The sequence below is a fragment of the Cervus elaphus genome, chromosome 14 (assembly GCF_910594005.1).
Source record: "Cervus elaphus chromosome 14, mCerEla1.1, whole genome shotgun sequence".
Lineage (NCBI taxonomy): Eukaryota > Metazoa > Chordata > Mammalia > Artiodactyla > Cervidae > Cervus > Cervus elaphus.
In genome coordinates this window covers 42,057,892-42,078,654 of record NC_057828.1, presented here as the reverse complement: position 1 = coordinate 42,078,654, position 20,763 = coordinate 42,057,892, and the positions used below count along the sequence as shown (strand labels likewise).

The 20,763-nt window shown below is 39.3% G+C and overlaps 1 protein-coding gene across 11 annotated transcripts in view; it reads right to left on the bottom strand.

Moving 5' to 3' along the window:
- Nucleotides 1–20,763, bottom strand: part of DNM3 (dynamin 3) — a 622,348-nt gene that overhangs the window by 26,058 nt on the left and 575,527 nt on the right. For all 11 annotated transcript variants that reach the window (XM_043924627.1, XM_043924624.1, XM_043924629.1 and 8 more), the window contains 3 exons: nucleotides 13,755–13,919; nucleotides 4,653–4,879; nucleotides 3,713–3,949 (listed from right to left, as the gene is read on the bottom strand). In XM_043924627.1, the coding sequence (XP_043780562.1) occupies nucleotides 3,713–3,949; nucleotides 4,653–4,879; nucleotides 13,755–13,919 (629 nt within the window). The remainder of the gene's footprint in view (nucleotides 1–3,712; nucleotides 3,950–4,652; nucleotides 4,880–13,754; nucleotides 13,920–20,763) is intronic.

The window sequence follows — 20,763 nt, the reverse complement described above, 5'->3', positions numbered from 1 at the left end:
GCAGAATCATCCCTGTTGGTGAGCCTCTTTGGGACAGAAATGCTTCCCTAGTTCAGAAGGAATTAATTAAAGCAGGCATGTAGTTTGCAATATTTCTAGCTCCCTCACTGAAAGGCTCCATGCACATAAACCAGAACAGCTTGAGCAGCTGAGAAAACCTGGGCCAAAAATGACTCCACCAGCCTCTCTCCTTCCTCATCCTTTACATTGGAATGGAAAGATACAATAATAATCACTTTAAAAACACACACACACCCAGAACACTCATGGTTTCTGTACAACTGTAAGCACTTTCATTATGTCTGCAAACAGGGTCATAATAAATATATGCTCTTAAAAGTGAAGATCACAACCTGCTAATGAAATTGTGAATTATCTAGAAGAAAACTATGCATGGGCACACAATGAATAGCAGAATCTTTTGCTGCTAGAAGTTCAGTTTTTGCCTTTGTAATATTAAAGCCCAACAGGGAGCTGGTGGGATACCCCTTGTACTGTCTTGTCATATTATGAGTTTCTGGTTTCAGATAAAAGGGGAGAAAGGGCCCTTAAGAAAGCAAAGGACTGGGGAAAAAAATTAAATTTCCTTCTTGGAAAGCTAAGGGTTGGTTTTCTGAAGATGATGGATAATGGCATTTCAAGTTTTTTAGATTTTAATAGAGAAAATGGAGGCAAGTCATGGAGGGAAAAGAGAATACATAAATAAATAGAACAAGGTGAAGTTTCCACAAGAATTCCCTCAGCTTTTTCTTTCTTTCTTTCTATCTCTGTCTCTCTTTCCTCTCCTCTCTCTTTCTTTTTTTGAAATCTTAAACCTCATTTCTGGCTTGCATTTGGTAGGATTCCTGCTCTGGCTTTTATTAAAAACAGACTTTATGTGGTCAGAATTCTCCATCTAAAGCTAAACTTTAATAGGCATAAGGATCCTGACAGAGTCTTTCTTGCTTTCTCTCAGGTGACCACCCCCCTGCCCCTCCAGGGATTTCCCTCCCAATGCGCAGAGCTGGCACTGAAACTCGAAGGCTCAGCAGAAAACAACCAACTTTCCTCTTTTACTCAGAACTCTCATTTCTGTTTTACATTTGAGACTCTTTGCAAGGCCAGATCAAATTAAGTCTGGCTCTAACTTGAGAATACTCTAAACATTTTGAGTAACACAACTGTTGTCCTATAAATTCCCGAGTGCAGACGACTGAAACTTGGAGGTTTCCCTCTCCAGCTCAGGCTCCGGAGGCCGATTCCTGCCGGCTACCCTCCGTGAGCAAGCTCAGAAATACCAAGGGCAACTCCACTTGGCTTCACAAATCAATTTAGCATTCAGCAGTATCTCTGAAGGGTATTGGCAAGCCAGCTTATCTGAAACCAAGAGGTGAAGCAGCCAAGCGAGCAGGCAAAGACATGCACTTTCATTCCTGAAGACAGGCATCCCCAAGTTGCTCTGGTTCCTTCTTATAGCTAAACAGACAAAATAGCTGTCTTCAAGGCTCCTGTGTGGGACTCTAACAGCCCTCCCCCAATGGCCTCCATACATTCTTGGCACAATGGCAGACCTTTTCCCAGTCAATTTTAAGTTTCCTAAAACAATAATTTAATTTTGCTTATAAGTGAGGCTCAGTGCTGACCTTTATGCTTGATTACATGGAAGGGACAGTCTTTTGAATGCTGTAGTACAGAAGTTCTCAAGGGGTGGGAGATTAACTCCCCCAAACCAGTGACAATGTCTGGAAACATTTTCAGTGGTCACAACTTGGTGAGTGCAACTGACATCCAGTGGGTAGAGGCCAGGATGCTGCTAAATGTCCTAAAATGCACAGCACGGCCCGCACAATAAATGCGTCAGTAGCGCTGAGGTGGAGAAACCCTGACATTGTGGTTAGGAGACTCGGCTCTGGAGTCAGACTGCTCGATGTTGAAGCCCAGCTCTGTTAGGGCCGGGTTGAGTGCCTTGGGCAAACAGCTTAACCTCTTCATCTAGTTTGTACAATGGACAATCACCTAACTCGTGGGGTTGTTGTGAGCATTAAACAAACATGTACGTGCAGAGCTCTCAGGACAGTGCCTAGCATACGTTGTGGGGGTGGTGGTTTAGTCACTAAGTCGTGTCTGACTCTTTTGTGACCCTATGGACTGTAACTCACTGGGCCCCTCCATCCATGGGATTTTCCAGGCAAGAATACTTGAGTGGGTTGCCATTTCCTTCTCCAGTGGGTCTTCTCAACCCAGGGATCGAACCTGGGTCTCCTGCATTGCAGGCATATTCTTTACTGACTGAGCCACCAAAGTCAGATATGACTAAAGTGAGCACACACGTACGCAAAGCAAACATTGAAAGCTCAATAAATATTATCATTTTTATTATTACTAGAATTTAGCTCAGTTCCAAGTAAATTATAAATAAAATCTACTGAGGTTAGAGGGAAAAAAAACTGATTTGAGAGTACATATATCCTCTCTGATGGGGACCACAGTGGTGATGGCAATTACAACCACCGGAATTTACAGTCTCTTTCAAATACCCCATCTCATGTGATTTGGGCAACAACCTTGTTGGGTCTTTATTTCATAGATGAGGAACTCGTGGCTCAGTCTGAGTTGCCCAAGACCTGTGGCAAATCAAATCTGATTTCACATTCCTTTCTATTCCTCTACACCTCCCTTTGTTCAGTGGTTTAAGATGCCCCTTCTTCTCTTCATTACACCCAACAGCCCTGAAGACTGAAATAAATGTTAGCACTGTAATCGGAGGGTGAGGTGACTCAGACTTCATGGGTGGGCAGAAATCACTTCTCTTTTGACAGTACATGCACAGTAAGGTTTTCCTTCATGGAATATACAAATATTTTAATCCTCTGACTTGAACTTCTAAAAAATTAGCTTTCTCTATGGGCTATTTTCTTTGCTTTTTAAATTTCTGATGTTGAAAAAAAACCCTAATTCCCTGTTTTCAAAATCTCTAATTAATATATTGACTGTAAATGTATGAAGGTGAGACTATAGTTTCAAATATATGTGGTATATATGTTTCAAGTTTCAGTTATTTATTAGCTATTTTGTTTCACAATTAAGCCTGAAAATCTGCTTATAAATGCCAAAATGTATTATTCAAATGTACAATGTTCTGTCTTATTTATTGTCAGTGACTGTACACAGAAGTCATATGTTTGTGTTAAAATAAAAAACAATTGCAGATGGATCAGCCAGATTTTTGCTCAGCCTACATTAAAGTTAGTAACATTGGGCTTAAGGGTCAAAGTTCGGAGGGCAGATGGATAATATTCCTTGAAGTCAGTGGTTTTATAGAATTCCTCTGGTAATAGAAGAGGCTAGGCTTTAGCTTGTGATGCTCTGGTGACCTAGGGAGCACACAGCTTGCAGCAAACCAGCCACTGGCTCTTTCATTTCAAAGCTCTCTGTCAAATTCTACAAACAGCCGTCAAAACGTCATTCATCTGAACCTAAGTTTCTGGGGTTCATTTAGTTTGTGCCAGTAGAGAAAGGAGAGTGTAGTCCATATATTGGTTTCTAAATGGAGTCATGGGCTCAGCAATCTTCCTATGATTCCCCTCCGGAGGGAGGGGGTACCACAAACGTGTATGACAGTATCTTTGCCATTTTCTTTTCCAAATCAATTTTGTCTGTCACGCTATGAGAAGAGAACCCATGAGCATCCCGCTCCCGAACCCCCTACTTCGGCTGCGTGCAGAACACTCACCTCGGGACGCTGGGAGGGGCCCTGGTGGGCCGAGACGGAACCTGCGGAGGCGCCCCGAACGAGTCACTGCTGTTGGGGAAAGGAGGTAATGGGCCGGGCCGGAAAGGTACTGGCGGCGCCCCTGAGTGGGGTCCCGGAGAGGGGATGGCGGGTGCGGGTCCCCGGCCGGACGTGGGTCGCGGGAGGGGTGCACTCAGCGTCGGCCTCCTCTGGGTGGTGGGGCTTGGAGGGGGGGACCTGGGGACAGAGAGAGACAGCAGTTTGCCCATCCTCCTTTCCATCAGAAAGTGAAGTGAAGTCGCTCAGTCGTGTCCGACTCTTTGCAACCCCGTGGACTGTATGTAGCCCACCAGGCTCCTCTGTCCATGGGATTCTCCAGGCAAGAATACTGGAGTGGGTTGCCATTTCCTTCTCCATCAGAAGTCATCCTTAAAAAATGTTATAATTGACTACGTTGAAAAAAGCATTGTCTGACTAACTCAGATACACATTAGGGATATTATAAAAGGGTAAAAGGTGAAAGGAAGTTTCCTTCCCCACCCTTTCCTCTGTGGAGACAACCAGTATCTTTCCCTGGGTATCCTTTTAATCTATATTCTATAATATCTTCTCTCTCTCATATATATATATATGTGCATAAATTGCTTTTTTGTACACAACGTTCTACAACTTAAATTTTTTTTAAGTTTCACATTAACTGGACTGTCTTTTCACTTCAGTACTTACTCTTTTTAATGGCTATATAACATGCCATTGTCCAGGTATTTTGTGCTTGTTTTTGAAAGGAGCTGAGACTATCTGACTCTCTCTCTCCCTCCTGAATTTAAATATTCCTTTTCCTCTTTTTGCTTTAGGTTCATATTGGTTTAGGGAACCACATTCAGAAAACAACTCTGGACTAGCTGGGAGGCCTCTGGCATTGGGGGCACTATCTTCCTACCTGCGGGAATGCTGGATCCAGGAGTCATCCACGGGTGGTGGCGCGGGTGTGAATGTCGTGGCTGTGTTGATATCACCGATGACCACGAGGGCTTCTTTAAGGGCCTGGTACATTCGAAGCATCTCGTCCCGGCGCTGAGCCTGCTCCGCAGATTCCTCCATCAGGGTATTTTGGTCCTCTGAAGAATATAACTGTGCTAGGAGCTCGGAATTTATGAAATCTTTAACCTGGTGAGTCACCGCAGAAAAGTGAAAAATGGAAATGAATGAGTGACTGAATGATAAATTGGTTCAGAGCCTATGGACAAAGTCCACAAAAGTACACTCTGGGAAAGGGGACACATCATGCATGTTTACTTTTCTTTCTTCATTAGTCTCCCAATGCCAGTAACAATTTTCCCTCTCTGACTTATGGCTGTTGATACTAAAGAAAAACAGGTAGTTGAAAAGAGGACCAAACCTCCATCGTCAGAATAAGGCCTATTGGTTGTACAAGCATTTCTGCAATGTTGTCTGTGGCTGCTTGGTTTATAGACAAGGGAAAGTACCAGGAGGTAAGTGGTGGTATTTTCAGTAGGAAACAATGATGTAGGGAAACTTAGGTAATAACACAAGCTATGTATTCCTTGGTATTTCAGCCCTTTACCGATCTTTTACCAAAAATCACCGGAATACTATGAAGACCCCAGGTTTCCATGTTGTCTCAAAAGTGGAATTAGTACCAGTAAGTGAATATTTATTAAATATAGAATCATATAATTATGCAAGTTCATTTACCAAAAAAAAATGATACATTCTCTGGTTTCCGGAGCTTAACAGTGATGAAGACTGACATAAGGTTCCATAGTTAAGCTTATATGACATAAAGTTCCATATAAGAAAACAAATTAAAATATGAACAATTCATGTGAGTCTTTGGGGAGGGGCATTCTGTGTCAGGATGAGAATGGAAAGGAGGCATTGTCACACAGCCTTGAGAGAGAGAGAATCAATAACTGCATTTCATCAAGTCTAAGACACCCCTGATTTTGAGACACACCACTCTTTTACGTGCCACTAAGAAAGGAAAACCACCATCAGCTAAACTACAACAGAATGCCAAGGTATCACTGAGTGTCACATGCATCTTCGTGTCAGAAATGTTAAATGTGGAAAAAAGTGAATGTGAGAATCAATGAAATCCAATGTGTCTTCACAAGTTATCTGATTTAATTCTCACTGCATATGTATGAAGCATGTATTATTATCCCAATTTTACAGATGCAGGAACTGAATGAAGCTCAGAAAGGTTAAGTAACTTGCCCAAAGTCACACAACATTAAATTGAACCCCACATCTTTGGACTTGTCTAGTGCTCTTTCCATGACCCCCTTGCCTCACTTTGAGTGACTAGAAAAGATAATTTACATTTAAGCATCATGATTATAGTGTGGTACACAAGTATGCCACTTAACTTAAGCCTAGAAAAATAAACCAACTTGGATTTTTCAGTGCCTCTGTTAAGAGAAAGTTAACACTAATCTAGAGTCACTGGATCTAAGAAAGGCCAAAAGCAAGTATATTTAATTGTTATAAATTCAAGCAGACAAGAGAACACCTGTCAGATGCTCAAGATTCCTCGGTTGTAGTTAAATTTGTTACTCAGAAATGACAAGTTTCTAACGTAACTTTGCTATATAACTTTCACTATTTTTTAAAGGTATCAAACCATGTAAATAATGCTACTAATTAGAGAATTCAGCTAAATCACAGCTCTGTTGTGAAATAAATAAAAACTGTTCTCTGTACATATTCTGTAAACCAGGAGTGATTTAAATGTAGAAGCAATCTAATACATAAGATGTATCCAGGCAACTGTCTGGTGGAAGGGGAAGTTTATGTGTGATAGCTGTAGAAGGTAAATTTGGCCAGGTAACCTTGGGGCCAGATGTGAAGGCCTTGAAAGCCAAGGAAAAGTATTTGAACTTTATCCACTTGGCAATGGGGAGCCATGGAAGGCTTTTAAAGCAAGTAAGTGAAATAATAAAAGAGAGTTTTAGGAAAGTCAATCTGGCTGTGATTGGAAAAGAATTTGCAAGAGTGGTAGTAGAGATAAAGAATTCTGTCAGAAGACCACTGCAGATTTATGGAATGATAAGGGTTTAATTTAGCAAGGTTGCTGTGGAATAGAAAATATGGGCACAGATAAATGATATTATAAAGGAAAAACCAGCTGGATCTGGTGCTGTTTGGATATGAGGGGCAAGGAAGAAAGGAACAAAGACCCTTCAAGCATTGAAGTTCGGGTGAGTGGAAGTCAAGGAAAGTCAGGTTTAGAGAAAAGACAGTAAATTTGGCTTAAGAACTGTTCTCCTCCTTGAAGATTTATTTACTGCTAAACACACTTGTAGGTACCCAAGGAGTCATGCACGTTTGCACAAATCTTCCACTGTGAGGTGTGTAAGTACTTGGAGAGATGGTGCGACTCCAAACTCAAAACCAGACAAGTTTCCTGGCATTGACCATCAGTTGGGTTAAGCTCTTTTGAAGCTTTACATCTTCCTGGAGTATCACTTAGAATCTATTAAACACAATTTAAAAGAAGGTCCTTCCAAGAATAGATTTAAAGCAGATCTGAATTAAGAAGCAACTGTCAAACAAACCACGAAATAAAATAATAAGAGCCTGCTTCGGCATTTTGATCAAAGATCTGCCTTGAATCAACTCTTCCACATCAAAATGTTACATGTTAAAACCTACCTACTATCCAATAGATTTGGCAATGTCCTGAAATAATATGAATGATTTTAGCATAAGAGAAAGTGGCAATATAGCACAGTGGTTAAGGGCATATTCTTTGGAATGAGACAGCTCAAAATTTGAGTCCTACAGGACTTCCCTGCTGGTCCAGTGGTTAAGACTCCATGTTTCCAGTATAGGGGTACAGGTTCAACCACTGGTTGGGGAACTAAAATCCCACAAGCCACGTGTCACAGTTCAAAAATGTATTTGAGTCCTAGCTCTAACATTTATAGTTCTTGGACAAAAAACTTAACCTTTTTGAGTTTCAGATTCCTGATCTGCAAAATGAGGTTAAGGGTAGGAGCTGCCTCAAGAGTTGGTATAAAAAAAAAAGAGTTGGTGAAAGGATTCAGTGAAACAGTGAATATATATTGCCTAGCATGATGCCAGGGCTTCCCTGGTGACCCAGATGGTAAAGAATCTGCTTGCAATGAGGGAGACCTGGGTTCGATCCCTTGGTTGGGAAGATCCCCTGGAGAAGGGAATGGCTAACCACTCAAGTATTCTTGCCTGGAGAATTCCATGGACAGAGGAGCCTGGTAGGCTTGATGCCTAGCACTTAGGCAGTGCTCCATCAACAAAAGCTATTCTTTTTATAACATAAGGTCTAAATTGAGATTTGGTATGTAGAAGTAGGCAGCTAGGGCAATAGTGCCAGCATCAAGTGACATAGTTCATGTAGAGCAAAGTTAACATTTATTTTGCATGTAAGAAAATTTGAAACTCTTCTCCTCCTGCTAGCCTCACTTTGTAATGCTACAACTGGAACAAAGGTAGGGGGGACTTTGGGGAGTTTCCAGATACTTCAGGGACTTTCTGAGCAGTTTGTATGTCAATGGTACAAATATTTAAATCAAGGATTCTGCACAATTGGAGGCCAAGTGGATCCCTTTTAGATGATAGCATTGAGAAAATACCTTACAGAACATGACCTAAACTAATTATACTTGGATGTGAGATTTCAAAGAATCTTTATGCCTTTAATTATAACACCTTATAACCTATACATCTTTGTGAGGTTCACCAAAAAATTCTCACGCACAAAGCCTCATTCCAGTTCAAACTCCACAGGCTAGATAAACAGGCATTACTGCACCATGTCGTTCTGCTCAGTGTAAAGGAATGTGAGGTCATTAAAAATGTTCCACATGTTTTCCTCTCTTTCTGACTTTAACCCTTCTCTAGCAACCTGCAGTATTTCTGAATCTTTTTCTTCTTTGTCTTTATTACTAAAACCATTTAAAGCCTTCACAAACAGAAGAGATACTTATAGAGTTTTCAAACAGTTCAGTTACTAAGAAGACCATTTCCTTAAAACCTTTTTGTTTTGAGACAGGAGGGGCCACAGAATGGCACAGTGATACGTTTCATTCACATGAATACACCTATAAAATCTTAATTAAGAAGTTTAATTGTGATAAACTTTAGAGAGGGGCTTGGTTAGAATTTATAGATTCTCTGGGATCTCACAATTTTCTCATTTCTACTTGAGACTGCTTTCTGTTTCCCAGGGATTTCATTTTGGTAAAGACCAACCAAGTTTTCCTTCTTTGAAAAGGAATATCCTTTGACTCACAAAGGTTGAGCAAAGAAGATGGGCAGAAAAAAGTACATACTGTACAATTCCAAAGTTCAAGTATAGGCAGAATTAATCTATGATGTAAGAAAGCAGGAGAGTTACCCTTGGTGGTGAGTGATGGTGGGGGGTGGAGGGGAGCAAAAGTGGGGCTTGTGGGGCTTCTGGGTCTTAGTTGGGATCTGTTTCTTGAGCGGGATACAGAATTCTTGACTGGTGGAAACAAATCAGTGCTCTGGTATTTAAGATGCTCTTTCCCTTCAAATAATGAATGTTTAAAATAACACTCTACTTCACACACATTAAAGTTACAGTAAGTTGTGAAACTAGGGCACGTGTTACTAATTTTCCACCAAAGGGCCAATGGCCAAGGAGAGTGAATGTGGACCTCCAGGGGTCCAGGGGCACAGGCACCAAGTGTGAAATGCCTCTAGGTTTCATATTTGGTTCTTAAAATGTTTCATAAAACTTTACATTCTATTTCGTATTAGCTGGGCTTTGTTTGAAAACGAGGAACAATGTTTTAAATTACTTACTAGTTAAGATTCAAAACATTGTTTCTCATATTCAAACAAACCCTAATCAAATTTTCAAGTAAAATGAACCCTCTGGGAAGACAGCCTATGTATATGCTATGGGGATCAGAGCCCACCCCCCTAGTTTGAGAAGACTGACTTAGAATGTTCTGAACCTTACCATATGCACTCTCTGGTAGTGAACTGGAGAGAATATCAGACCATGAATGAGAAGACGTGAAGGTAGATTTTAGTCATGATCCTACCACCTCCAGCTGTGTGATCTTGGGCAAGTCACTCAGCCTCTTGGGGCCTCAACTTCTTCATTTGAAACTGGACAAAATCATGAGTACCCAAAAGGTGGCTGTTCTGTTGGTTCAAACACAGACTTAAGTGCCACTTTGCCACTAACACTTTTCAAATAAAGCTGGAATCACTTTCTTGATTCTCTGATCGAGAACTGCTGGTAGTGTGAGCTAGAAGAAGAGGCCATCAAGATGTGCTTGCTATGCGGTGTTATATGTGTGTTTTCTTTAAAGTCTCAAACAAAACTCTGTCGCTTTGCCTGTAGCCTGTCCGGAAAAACCGCCTGTCATAAACTTGCTATTTCTTTGTGCCGCTGTTACCTGGTATGTTTAAGCAATGAAACAGCTGCTGCATTTCAATAGACAAAGGCTTACAGTATGTCTGAGGCAAGGCATTTATTGCTGGCTTTAAACTTCTTAAACAATTCCATATGGAGACTTGAGTGGCAGAACACTTAATGTAAACTTTCAAAGGAAACTGCCCACCAAATTCTGAACTTTATGAAAGTTGGCTGAAACATATTCGTTTTCAGAAGGCAGAGTAGCCATTCCCATTTCATAGAGGAAAGGCCACAGCCTGGCTTTCAATAGTGATAGTTAACAAATAGAGGACCCGGTTTTAGGCATTTATGGGTTTTGCAGGAACAACTAGCTTTTTCACCCACAACCATTTATAGAAACAGCAGAGCTAAGTAGATGGAATTCAGAATGAGGAGTCAAAGTATTTGTTTTTCTTGTTATGATTCTATGATTAATTCTCTCACTTGAAGATCTCTTCACTTTAAGTTAAAAAAAAAAAAAAATCAACACATATGTATGACACAGTGCTGGGTGTTCAGTATGTTTCTGTTCCTTGTACTCAAAGGGGTGCTTTTGGAATGAACAAAAAGGGATCAGACGTTCTGCACCATAAGATGTCATGAGAATGTATTTTTTAAAAAAGGGATTTGTATTTTTACATATATATAATTATACATATAAATTTATATTATTCACACACATATATAAAACTATATACTTTCATTTTTGTTCAGTCGCTAAGTTATGTCCAACTCTTTGTGACCCCATGGACTGTAGCATACCAGCCTCCATCGGGCTCTTCAGGCAAGAATATTGGAGTGGGTTGCCATTTCCTTCTCCAGGGGATCTTCCCAGACCAGGGATTGAACCTGCATTTCCTGCATTGGCATGTGGATTCTTTACCACTGAGCCACCAGGAAAGCTCTATATACTTTTACATATACGGTAAAAATGTGGATTAAATAATGTCCAAAGAAAAGTAATCATCCTAGATGTGTAAAACTATTTTCTGGTAGATACGAAAAATTATATTCAAACAAAGATAGCCATAATGTCATAAGAATCCAGCATTACATAATGTTTTTACTTTCTCCACATTCCTATCAATCTCTACTTCAAGGTTTGACCTTGGAGATCAAGTCTTAATTGAAGTCTTCTTTCTCATGACTCTTATGTGAGGTCTCCCTGAGGACAATTAGCAGAACTTCACTTCCATGGATAATATCCTTAGGTAGGGGTTTTGCCATCTCAGAAAGCAAGTGAGTGGTGAGGGGTGAGGGCAATTATCCTCATGTTTCTTTGTGTGTGTGTGTTTCTTGAGAAGGTGAAAGTAGGATAGATCTGCAATCAGTTTTTTTTTTTTCCCCTTTTGACTAATTTATGTCAAACCACTCCTCACAGCTATAGACAGGAAGTGCTATTTCCTGTGCTGATGATTTAATATAGTGCAGAGCAGAGCAGCGTTTGAACTGATGGCAGCACTAATGACTCTCGGTAAAACAGTGAAAAGATAAATGATTCTTAATCAGGAAAATGTTTAAATAAGCAAGTGCCTGGATTCCACAGCAAAACAACCTGAACTCATTTAAGTGAAGTTAAGAGGGTAATTTGAAAAATACACAGACTATTTGTTTAGTACTTTATATTTTTCAAAATGGCATAGAGTCACATTTATTATGTTCTCTGACAATTCTGGGGGGCAGCTCAGGGTTCCTAGTATAGTTTTAGAAGTGACTGACTTCAGCCTAGAGGGGCCAAATGATTTGCTTCAGGTCACACAGCAGGCCATTGACTAAGCTTAAGTATATAATTTATAGTTTCCAATATATTTCCAATACATTGCTTACCTGCTGCTGATACTTCAAAGCATTCTACTCACCTTGTTTGAATAAATGAAATGTGTATGAAAATAAAGTGAGTTAAAAACAAGACTGCTCATGTGACTGGGGTCTTCAAGTCAAGGAGCTCATTCATCATGAACAACAAACTGTCAAACTTAGAATTTTGAAAGGAATCTTAATATATGGATAATGATTATTTCAATTCTTTAGTAGGCAGCTATATTAGTTTCTTACAACTATACTTTTAATTGTATTGACACTTCCATATATACTATCTTGGGGAACAAATACCTAAGCCAGATACCTTTTTATGATTCATATTTTATATATGGAGGAAATAGAAAGACACAAAGGACTGTCTTAGGTTAAACCTAGACAGTATATTAAAAAGCAGAGATATGACTTTCTGACAAAGGTCAAAGCTACGGTTTTTCCAGTAGTCATGGACTAATGTGAGAGTTGGACCATAAAGAAAGGTGACTGCCAAAGAATTGATGCTTTCGAACTGTGGTGCTGGAGAAGACTCTTGAGAGTTCCTTGGAGAGCAAGGAGATCAAACCAGTCAATCCTAAAGGATATCAACACTTAATATTCATTGGAAGGACTCATGCTGAAGCTGAAGCTCCAATACTTTGGCCACATGATGCGAATAGCTGAGTCATTGAAAAAGACTCTGATGATGGGGAAGATTGAGGGCAGAAAGAGAAGGGGGCTACAGAGGTCGAGACAGTTGGATGGTATCATTGATTCAATAGACATGAGTAAGCAAACTGAGGGAGACAGTGAAGGACAGGGAAGCCTGGTGTGCTGTAGTCCACAGGGTCACAAAGAATCGGACATGACTGAGCAACTGGACAACAACAACACAGTTTGTAGCAGAACCAAGTATAGAATCCAGGTTCCTCCTGAATTCCAGGGTGGGGCTCTTTTCTACTTTACCATCTAATTTTTGTTACAAGCAAATGCTAATAATATATTATTGATTTAAATAAAAATGTGTCCTTAGAAGGTAATAAGGAATAAATTGGTGTTTCACTTTTCAAGAGTCAGAAAAGCCTGCTATAAAACACCCCATTATAGCCTATCTTATCTAAAAGATAAGTTCTCAAATAAATTGTGGTATTATTTATAGTTTAGCAAAGTAGCTACCAAAAGAACCAAACCAGACCATGTAATTTAAGTATCATTTCCTGACTGCTGTAAAAATAACCATGAAAAGGGAAAGATTCTATGAAATATAGATCAATTACTTTGAGATCCTTGGTTCTATCATCTTACCTTAGAAAAGAAGAAGAAACTGATTTTGTATCCATGGTGATAGGGCAAAAAGCCCTTTGCTAGGTTAAAATAGTACTCTATAATTTTTAGAAGGTGAGAAGAACTGTATTACCATATTCTGTATGAATATGTAGAAAAGAATAGATATCTTTTGCCTTTAATTTCAAAGCCTAGGAGCCAGGGTATTTGGTTTTATTCCTGGCTTTGCAACTAATTTATTCCTTGACTATAGTATTTTTGCTCTGTTTTATCATGAGCAAATTCACACCCTTCTAGAGGAGACAGCCAATAGGAAATACCACTTTACTGTAGCTAGAAGTTTTATGTTTTCTTTCCTAAGTTCCCTTCCACTCAGTCAATTACCACTTGTAATGGAAAATGATAAGCCTGCGTAATAGGTGTTTTGACCATCCAGAAAATATCACAAAGAAGCTGAAGAGAGTATGAGCAATTTCCACACTAGTATGGGATTAGAAGTTAAAAATGAGACAGCTGATAAACACTTACATTATTGATCATAAGGTGCATTATTGTTTTGGGGATTAGGTCTCGGATACATTTGTTGATAATAGACATATAGGAGTCTACAAGGTTGCGAATAGTCTCCACTTGTCTCTCCAACTGTGGGTCCATAGAAAAGTTTTCTGCTTGGCCATTCTCATCATTTTCAGTCTAACAGAAAGGAAAGAAAAACAAGGATTATTTCACATTGATTCAGAAGAAAAAAAATACCAAACATTATCATATGATTGACTTCTGTTTACTGAATTTGAAGTTGTACTACCCGATGGTAACATCTTTATCTTATCAAACAGCCATTTATTCTGAAAAGAAATCAGAACCATGCAGTTATTATTCTACCTTTAGCCTGCCACAATCAAGGAAAAGCAAAATACTGGGATTCTGAATGAATGTTTAGACAGACAATCAGATAAACAGTGCACCTAACAACATACCTCTAGAGAACAATGTAATCTTAAGCCATTTGCAAGTTGGCCAAAGAACTGAATCCAAACATCTGATGCAGATATAAACCTCTGGGAGGGGTCTCCAGGGATTCTATAGATTAGAAATAACCTTGGTGTTGTTCTGGAGCTCCTAGGTCTGCTCTGGAATGGATCAGCACTTGGATCAGTCCAGATTTAAAACTAAATCTCCTAGGCCTGGCCTGGTGCCAAAATAAGAGATAGAGGGGATAATGCAGTTTTCCATGCACTTGCTGGAATTTGTTCTATAAATTCATGCTTCTGTCATCACTACTAAAGGCTGGCTCCACTGTGAAAAACTTACAGTTTTAACTTCCAACTTGTTATTCTTTGAATAGAACAGAATACATCCAAACACAAAGCATTTATTTGTGCAACATGAGAGAAGCATCTGTTTTCTATACTCTGCAACTTGAGTTAATTAATTTTGGCTTATCCACCAGAGGCTGGGCTGGGCATCTTCATCATTAAGGGCTGACCTGTTGGCTTGGCATTGAAATCAATTTAGAATAAATGGTCTCCATTTCAAGTCAGGACGAACCATCTAAGCCCCAGAACATGATACAACTATTGTTAGTGGTCTGGCTGCTTTCTAGCATTTGGAAAGATTTAATTACTAATGCAAGAAAAGAGGGGGATATAATTTATTGCTTCCAATGTGGACATGAAGTAATTTTCTTTGGAAATGTACCTACTTTGATCTGCCAGGTTTTTAATCATCCAATCAGTTCTCGGCAAAGCACTGTGCTGAATTGCTTAAATGGATCTATAAATAAGTGTTAACTTTGGATCAATATGTATGTGTGAAAGGCATATTTGTAGGCCACAAGATCAACAATAACAAAGATAGAAATTAGTTCTAAACATTTATATAGGCTTCTGTTGCTTTTCTAACACCTTAAAAATATTAAAATAATATGTGCTCACTCTAAAACACAACAGTTACTTTCCAAACCTAAGAGTTGAATCGCATACTTCATGATGACAACTGGAGGACATTTCTGAGGCATCTTACTGCTACTGCAGCAAGAGAGGGGATTAGAAGTCTCAATAATGACAGTTGTTTCCCTATCCCTATCCCATTTTTTTTTAAATGGTCTTTGGTCACTGAAAGAAGTAAATCAGGGAGTTCCTTACTTTTATTATTAATTTGTAATATAAGCTCAATAGTGTTTGGGATAAATAGGTAAAAAGCTAGGGTGATAAAGTGGTAAAGTGATAGAGGGAAGGTCAGCAAAGGCAGTGAAAAAAACTTCTTCCCAGGGCATTAAAAACTACTGCAGACTGTGTGCCACACTAAGCCTAAATTCTAAGAATCAGTGGTAACTGCAATGTTGTCTTAAGGGTATCGTATTTGAAAGTAAAAATTTAGGTTTAAACTCAGGCTTTATCAGGTACCGGTTGTGTGGCCATACCTCACTTATTTAATGTAACTGAAACTCAGCTTCCCCATCTTTAAAATGGGGATACACAAGTTTTCTCTGAAAAACTTGTGTAAGTTAAATGAGATAATGCATATGAAGTAATCTAGCCAAGGGCCTTGTGGGTTCTCAATAATGTTAGTTTATTTCTTTCCTTTCTGAATATTCATGGAATGAGTTAGAGAGCCGCTTGGTTCTCAACACACATTATGAAAATTTAAGTTGAAAAATTGGAGCACAAGACATTTTCAATTCAAATAATATAAAAATAGCAAACTACTATTTTAAAATTGCCGTGTTTTCTACAAGCTAGTCTCTTTGGAATCCCCTCCTCCCATCTGTGAAGACCTTTTATCTTTCAAAAGTCAGCTTCACCATCACCTATTTTAGACAAACTACTAATGGCCCTCAGACCCACCATCATTCCCTGCACAGTACTTCATCTGTGTCTTGTACTACCATCTATGATTTATATCCAGCCTTGTTATGCTGCTCCCACTATTAGACTCCAGGGTCTTGTTTATTTCGCCCTTCTCAGCAGCTAGCACAAAGCTTGATGCACCAGAGAAAGAGGAGGAGGAGTTGACATTAAAAAGGCTTTGCCTAAATCAAGGAAGCTGCCTCAGTACATTTCAAGATCTCTGAGTGCCTATTTGTTACAAAATTGGAGAGGAGAGAAATCCCAAGTTGATGAATTAGGATCCACTACTACTTAATCATAGTGAAAGTGAAAGTATTAGTCGCTGAGTCGCCTCGGACTCTTTGCGACCCCATGGACTGTAGCCCACCAGGCTCCTCCACCCGTGGGATTCTCTAGGCAAGAATACTGGATCAGGTTGTCTTTCCATTCTCCAGGGGATCTTCCTGACCCAGGGATCAAACCCAGGTCTCCTGCATTGCAGGCAGATTCTTTAGCATCTGAGTCACCAGGGAAACCCTGATTATAGTGAGGAGGATAAAATGACGATGAAATCATGTATATATCAAATGAAAATACATGACCTTCAGCTTTGTGAGGAAAACATCTTTTACATAAAGCAATATATATCTCCATAATAGAGAAAATGCATTTTAGTTCATCTCTCTGACCTGAAACATATTGGGATTTTGCTGTCGTATTTAACAAAAGGGGATGATGGCATTTTAGCATCAACATACTTTCTCTGCCAGGAACATTTTTGAGCACTTACTGTGTTCTAGGTACTGTGCTAAACACTTTACATAGAAGATCCACACCACAATCTTAGGAGGTGGGTACCACTGTTATCGTCAACCTAAGAGCAAGCTGAGGCTCTGAGAGCTGAAACGTTCAATAAATATAAGGTGAATATAATGTGAGGGGCTACGATGGTAGCTCAGCTGATAAAGAATCTGCCTGCAATGCAGGAGACCCCAGTTCGATTCCTGGGTCAGGAAGACACCCTGGAGAAGGGATAGGCTATCCACTCCAGTATTCTTGGGCTTCCCTGGTGGCTCAGTTGATAAAGAATCCGCCTGCAATGTGGGAGACCTGGGTTTGATACCTGGATACAATGTGAAGCCAATTTTTATTTTTTGTTAGGTATAAAAAAAACAAGAACTATTATGAAAAGGGGAAAAACCCATAATTTGTCAAATCAGTTTCATAGATAAAATAATAAATGTAAAAAGAGTTTCTAGGAAAAGATGATATTTAAATACTTATATTTGTAAAAATAAAAAATATGATTGAGCCAAAAGAGAAAACTGGAATAAACAGTATTTATTAAAAGAACCTCTAGGAAAATGAAACACCAGGAAAATTATACCACCAATTCTATTTTCATATATAAAAACACTAAATTTTGCCACTTAATCCTATACTTAAATTTTAGCTTTGCTTTAATTTTTGCATATCAAAATATGCAAAAGACATTGACTTTCACTTTTTGAAACCAGATGCAAGTAATAACCAAAAATTGGAGTGAATAGAGAACACTGAACAGTTCAATTCTCAACAGTAAAAAAAAGAAGAACATTTCAGAATAACCAGTAAAATAATTAGAAATTCTCTTTAGGTTTTGGAAATCCTAGTAGATGTGTAGTTACATGCAAATCTTAACAACTCTGATAAGACCATGGGCATGATGGGGAGTCACAGAATTCAAGTTATGATTTTAGAAAGAAAGGAGTAATTGTCCCTTCTAATATGTCTAAGATGAATGGGGGAAATGTACATATGTAGAATTTTTTCCTTTAACCGAGTAACTGCAGAGAGCAAATGCTCCCTTAAGCAAATTCTCTATTATTCTCTTTTCTGTATGAATACTGTGTATGACTGTGTATTTTTTCTTTGTTTAAATTATAGGACTGTGATAGGATTCTTTGCAGTTGAAGCACTGAAGTGACAGCTGTTTATCATTATCCTCATCAAGGGAATGTAAAATAAAAATAGTAATTTGTCTCTGATCTTTGAGGCAAAAAAAGAATGGTCTGCAAACATTTAACCTTTTATGTGCAGGTTCATTGATGCTGTTTACAAAATGTGAATAATATTGTGAAAACCAGCTTTCCTTTGAAAAATAACAATGGACAGGCCTTCCTATTGTAATTTTTTAAAAATAGCGTTTGAGAAATCTAATGCAATGTAAATAATCAAAAATAACAACTCAGAATTGCTTGTAAAAATTAATATTATTTACACAGTATTCAAGAAACAGCCTGCTTTATACAATTTTAATTTAAAAGCTTTCTCCTAAAGACTTGAATGGAGACGGGAATGGCAATCCACTCCAGTATTTTTGCCTGGAGAATTCCATAGACAGAGAAACCTGGCAGGCTACAGTTCATGGGGTCGCAAGGAGTCGGATACAACTGAGCTACTAACACACAAAGACCTGAAACTTCAACAGGTCAAAGAATGAAGAAGCCAGATCAGAAATAATTCCTGCCATACCTCAAAGCATCCACTACAGAAAAACTCTGGGCTTGACCAGGATGTCTATTTTTCATGTTTTGTCTTTGTCTCCTTCCTTTCCTTAAAGCTCTTACTTATGTCATAGGCTTCTTTGAGGATCTTGAAACCATCTAAATAAAGCTGGTAACTGCACTCTTTGGGGGCTTCCCAGGTGGCACTAGTGGTAAAGAACTCACCTGCCAATGCAGGAGACAAAAGAGACGTGGGTTCAATCCCTGGGTTGGAAAGATCCCCTGGAGGAGGGCATAGCAACCTACTCCAGTATTCTTGCCTGGAGAATCTCCATGACAGAGGAGCCTGATGGGCTACAATCCATAGAGGCTCAAAGAGTCAGACATGAGTGAAGCAGCTTAGCACACAGGCACAGGACTGCACTCTTTAAAAGTGAAATAACAGAAATACAAAGTGTCCTGGCAGCAATATGCACATAAACATACTACAGAGCTCAAGGGGGCTCTGCTGTGTCTCGTCTCACCAGTGAAGAACTTGGGGAGATAACCTCCAGATTTACACAATTGATTTTTTTCACATAACCAGCATCTTATTTTTATATAGTTCTCCACTACTGTAAACAAAGGGTGTGTATGTGTGTTAGTTGCTCAGTCATGTCTGACCCTTTGCGACCCTATGGACTGTAGCCCACCAGGCTCCTCTGTCCATGGGATTCTCCAGGCAAGAACACTGGAGTGGGTTGCTATTTCCTTCTCAAACAAAGGGTAAAAAATATCATTTAACTTTTCTTAGTGAAGCAGGTCATCATTATGAAAATATGTTGCCATGGTAATGCTGCTTTGAATTTTCCAGCTCCACATTATGAGACTCTTTCAGTAAAAACCTTTCCCCACTCCCATTCACTTCTAATTTGCAGAGGCCAGAAAGGAAGGCAACCAAACTTATAAAAAAAGACTGCGGGAGAAACACGCTCCAGGAAGCCTTTGAGGATAGTTGAGGCTGTGGTCTGGTATTTGGGGACAGGTATTTCACTATAAAGTCAATACAAATGTTTATGCAGTGTCTAATGTGGACTGTGAGAGACATAAATGAAGCCTAAAACCACAAACCTTGCTTGTAGCAGGGAAACACAGTGTCAGATGAATTAGTGAGTCAAAGGTAAGCTCAAGCATTGTGGGCTTCTGGGGAGTCTTCACTGATGGCGACATTTGAGATGGACCTTCAGAGTTGGATAAGATTTCAAAGACAGGCTGAGAGAACATGCTCATTACTTTTCCCTAGTACTTAGCACAGAGCCCTACGTATAACAGGAGCTTCGTATATATTGTGGAATAAATGATGGAAAAACCTAACCAATCCAGGCCATTTCCTGAGGGATTGGATTTCTGTTTCTGAAGGAACCTGAGCGACTGAGCTCCAGATAACTGGGGTATTGTTATACAGCATGATCTCTTAGATTCCTACAAATGAGTTCAGCCTCTTCTTTACCCGGAAAGGGTAAACAGCTATCTGCATTGAGAATTGTATTTCAATTGATATAAAGATTTTAACAGTCTGAAGATGTCTACAGATGTGAGTGGTATTTGTAGTCAGAACACTGGGAAGCAAAGGGGCATTTACTTGCACCTCCAATCTGTAAGAAATAGCCCTAAAACATGAGAAAACACTGTACATATCCAGGGTATACAGGGGATAACCACTATGTTGGCAGGCAGGACCCAACTTTTTCTGATTCTGTTATTTTTCTCCCTTGACTCTCCTCCTTTACCTACTGTTACTTTTTTATTCTCTCTATAGCTTTGTATCTCTTCATCTTACATAACATCATGATAGACATTATAAAACTATGTAAGAGTAATGTGAAATTAAACAGACATTGAAAAAACCTTTAGGATTTTAAAGATAATTATTTGATCAACAACAACAACAAACCTATCTTAATTCTGATGTAGCTATATATCTTTTTTTTTTTTTTTAACTCTCACTTAGCCAAACAGCTGCCTAACAGTATATTTCTGTCCGGTGCCCCACATGTTTCAAAGTGAAAGTCGCTCAGTCCTGTCCGACTCATGGGGTCACTCTTGTGACTTATGACCCCATGGACTGTATAGTCCATGGAGTTCTCTAAGCCAGAATACTGGAGTGGGTAGCCTTTCACTTCTCCAGGGCATCTTCCCAACCAGGGATCGAACCCAGGTCTCCCGCATTGCAGGTGGATTCTT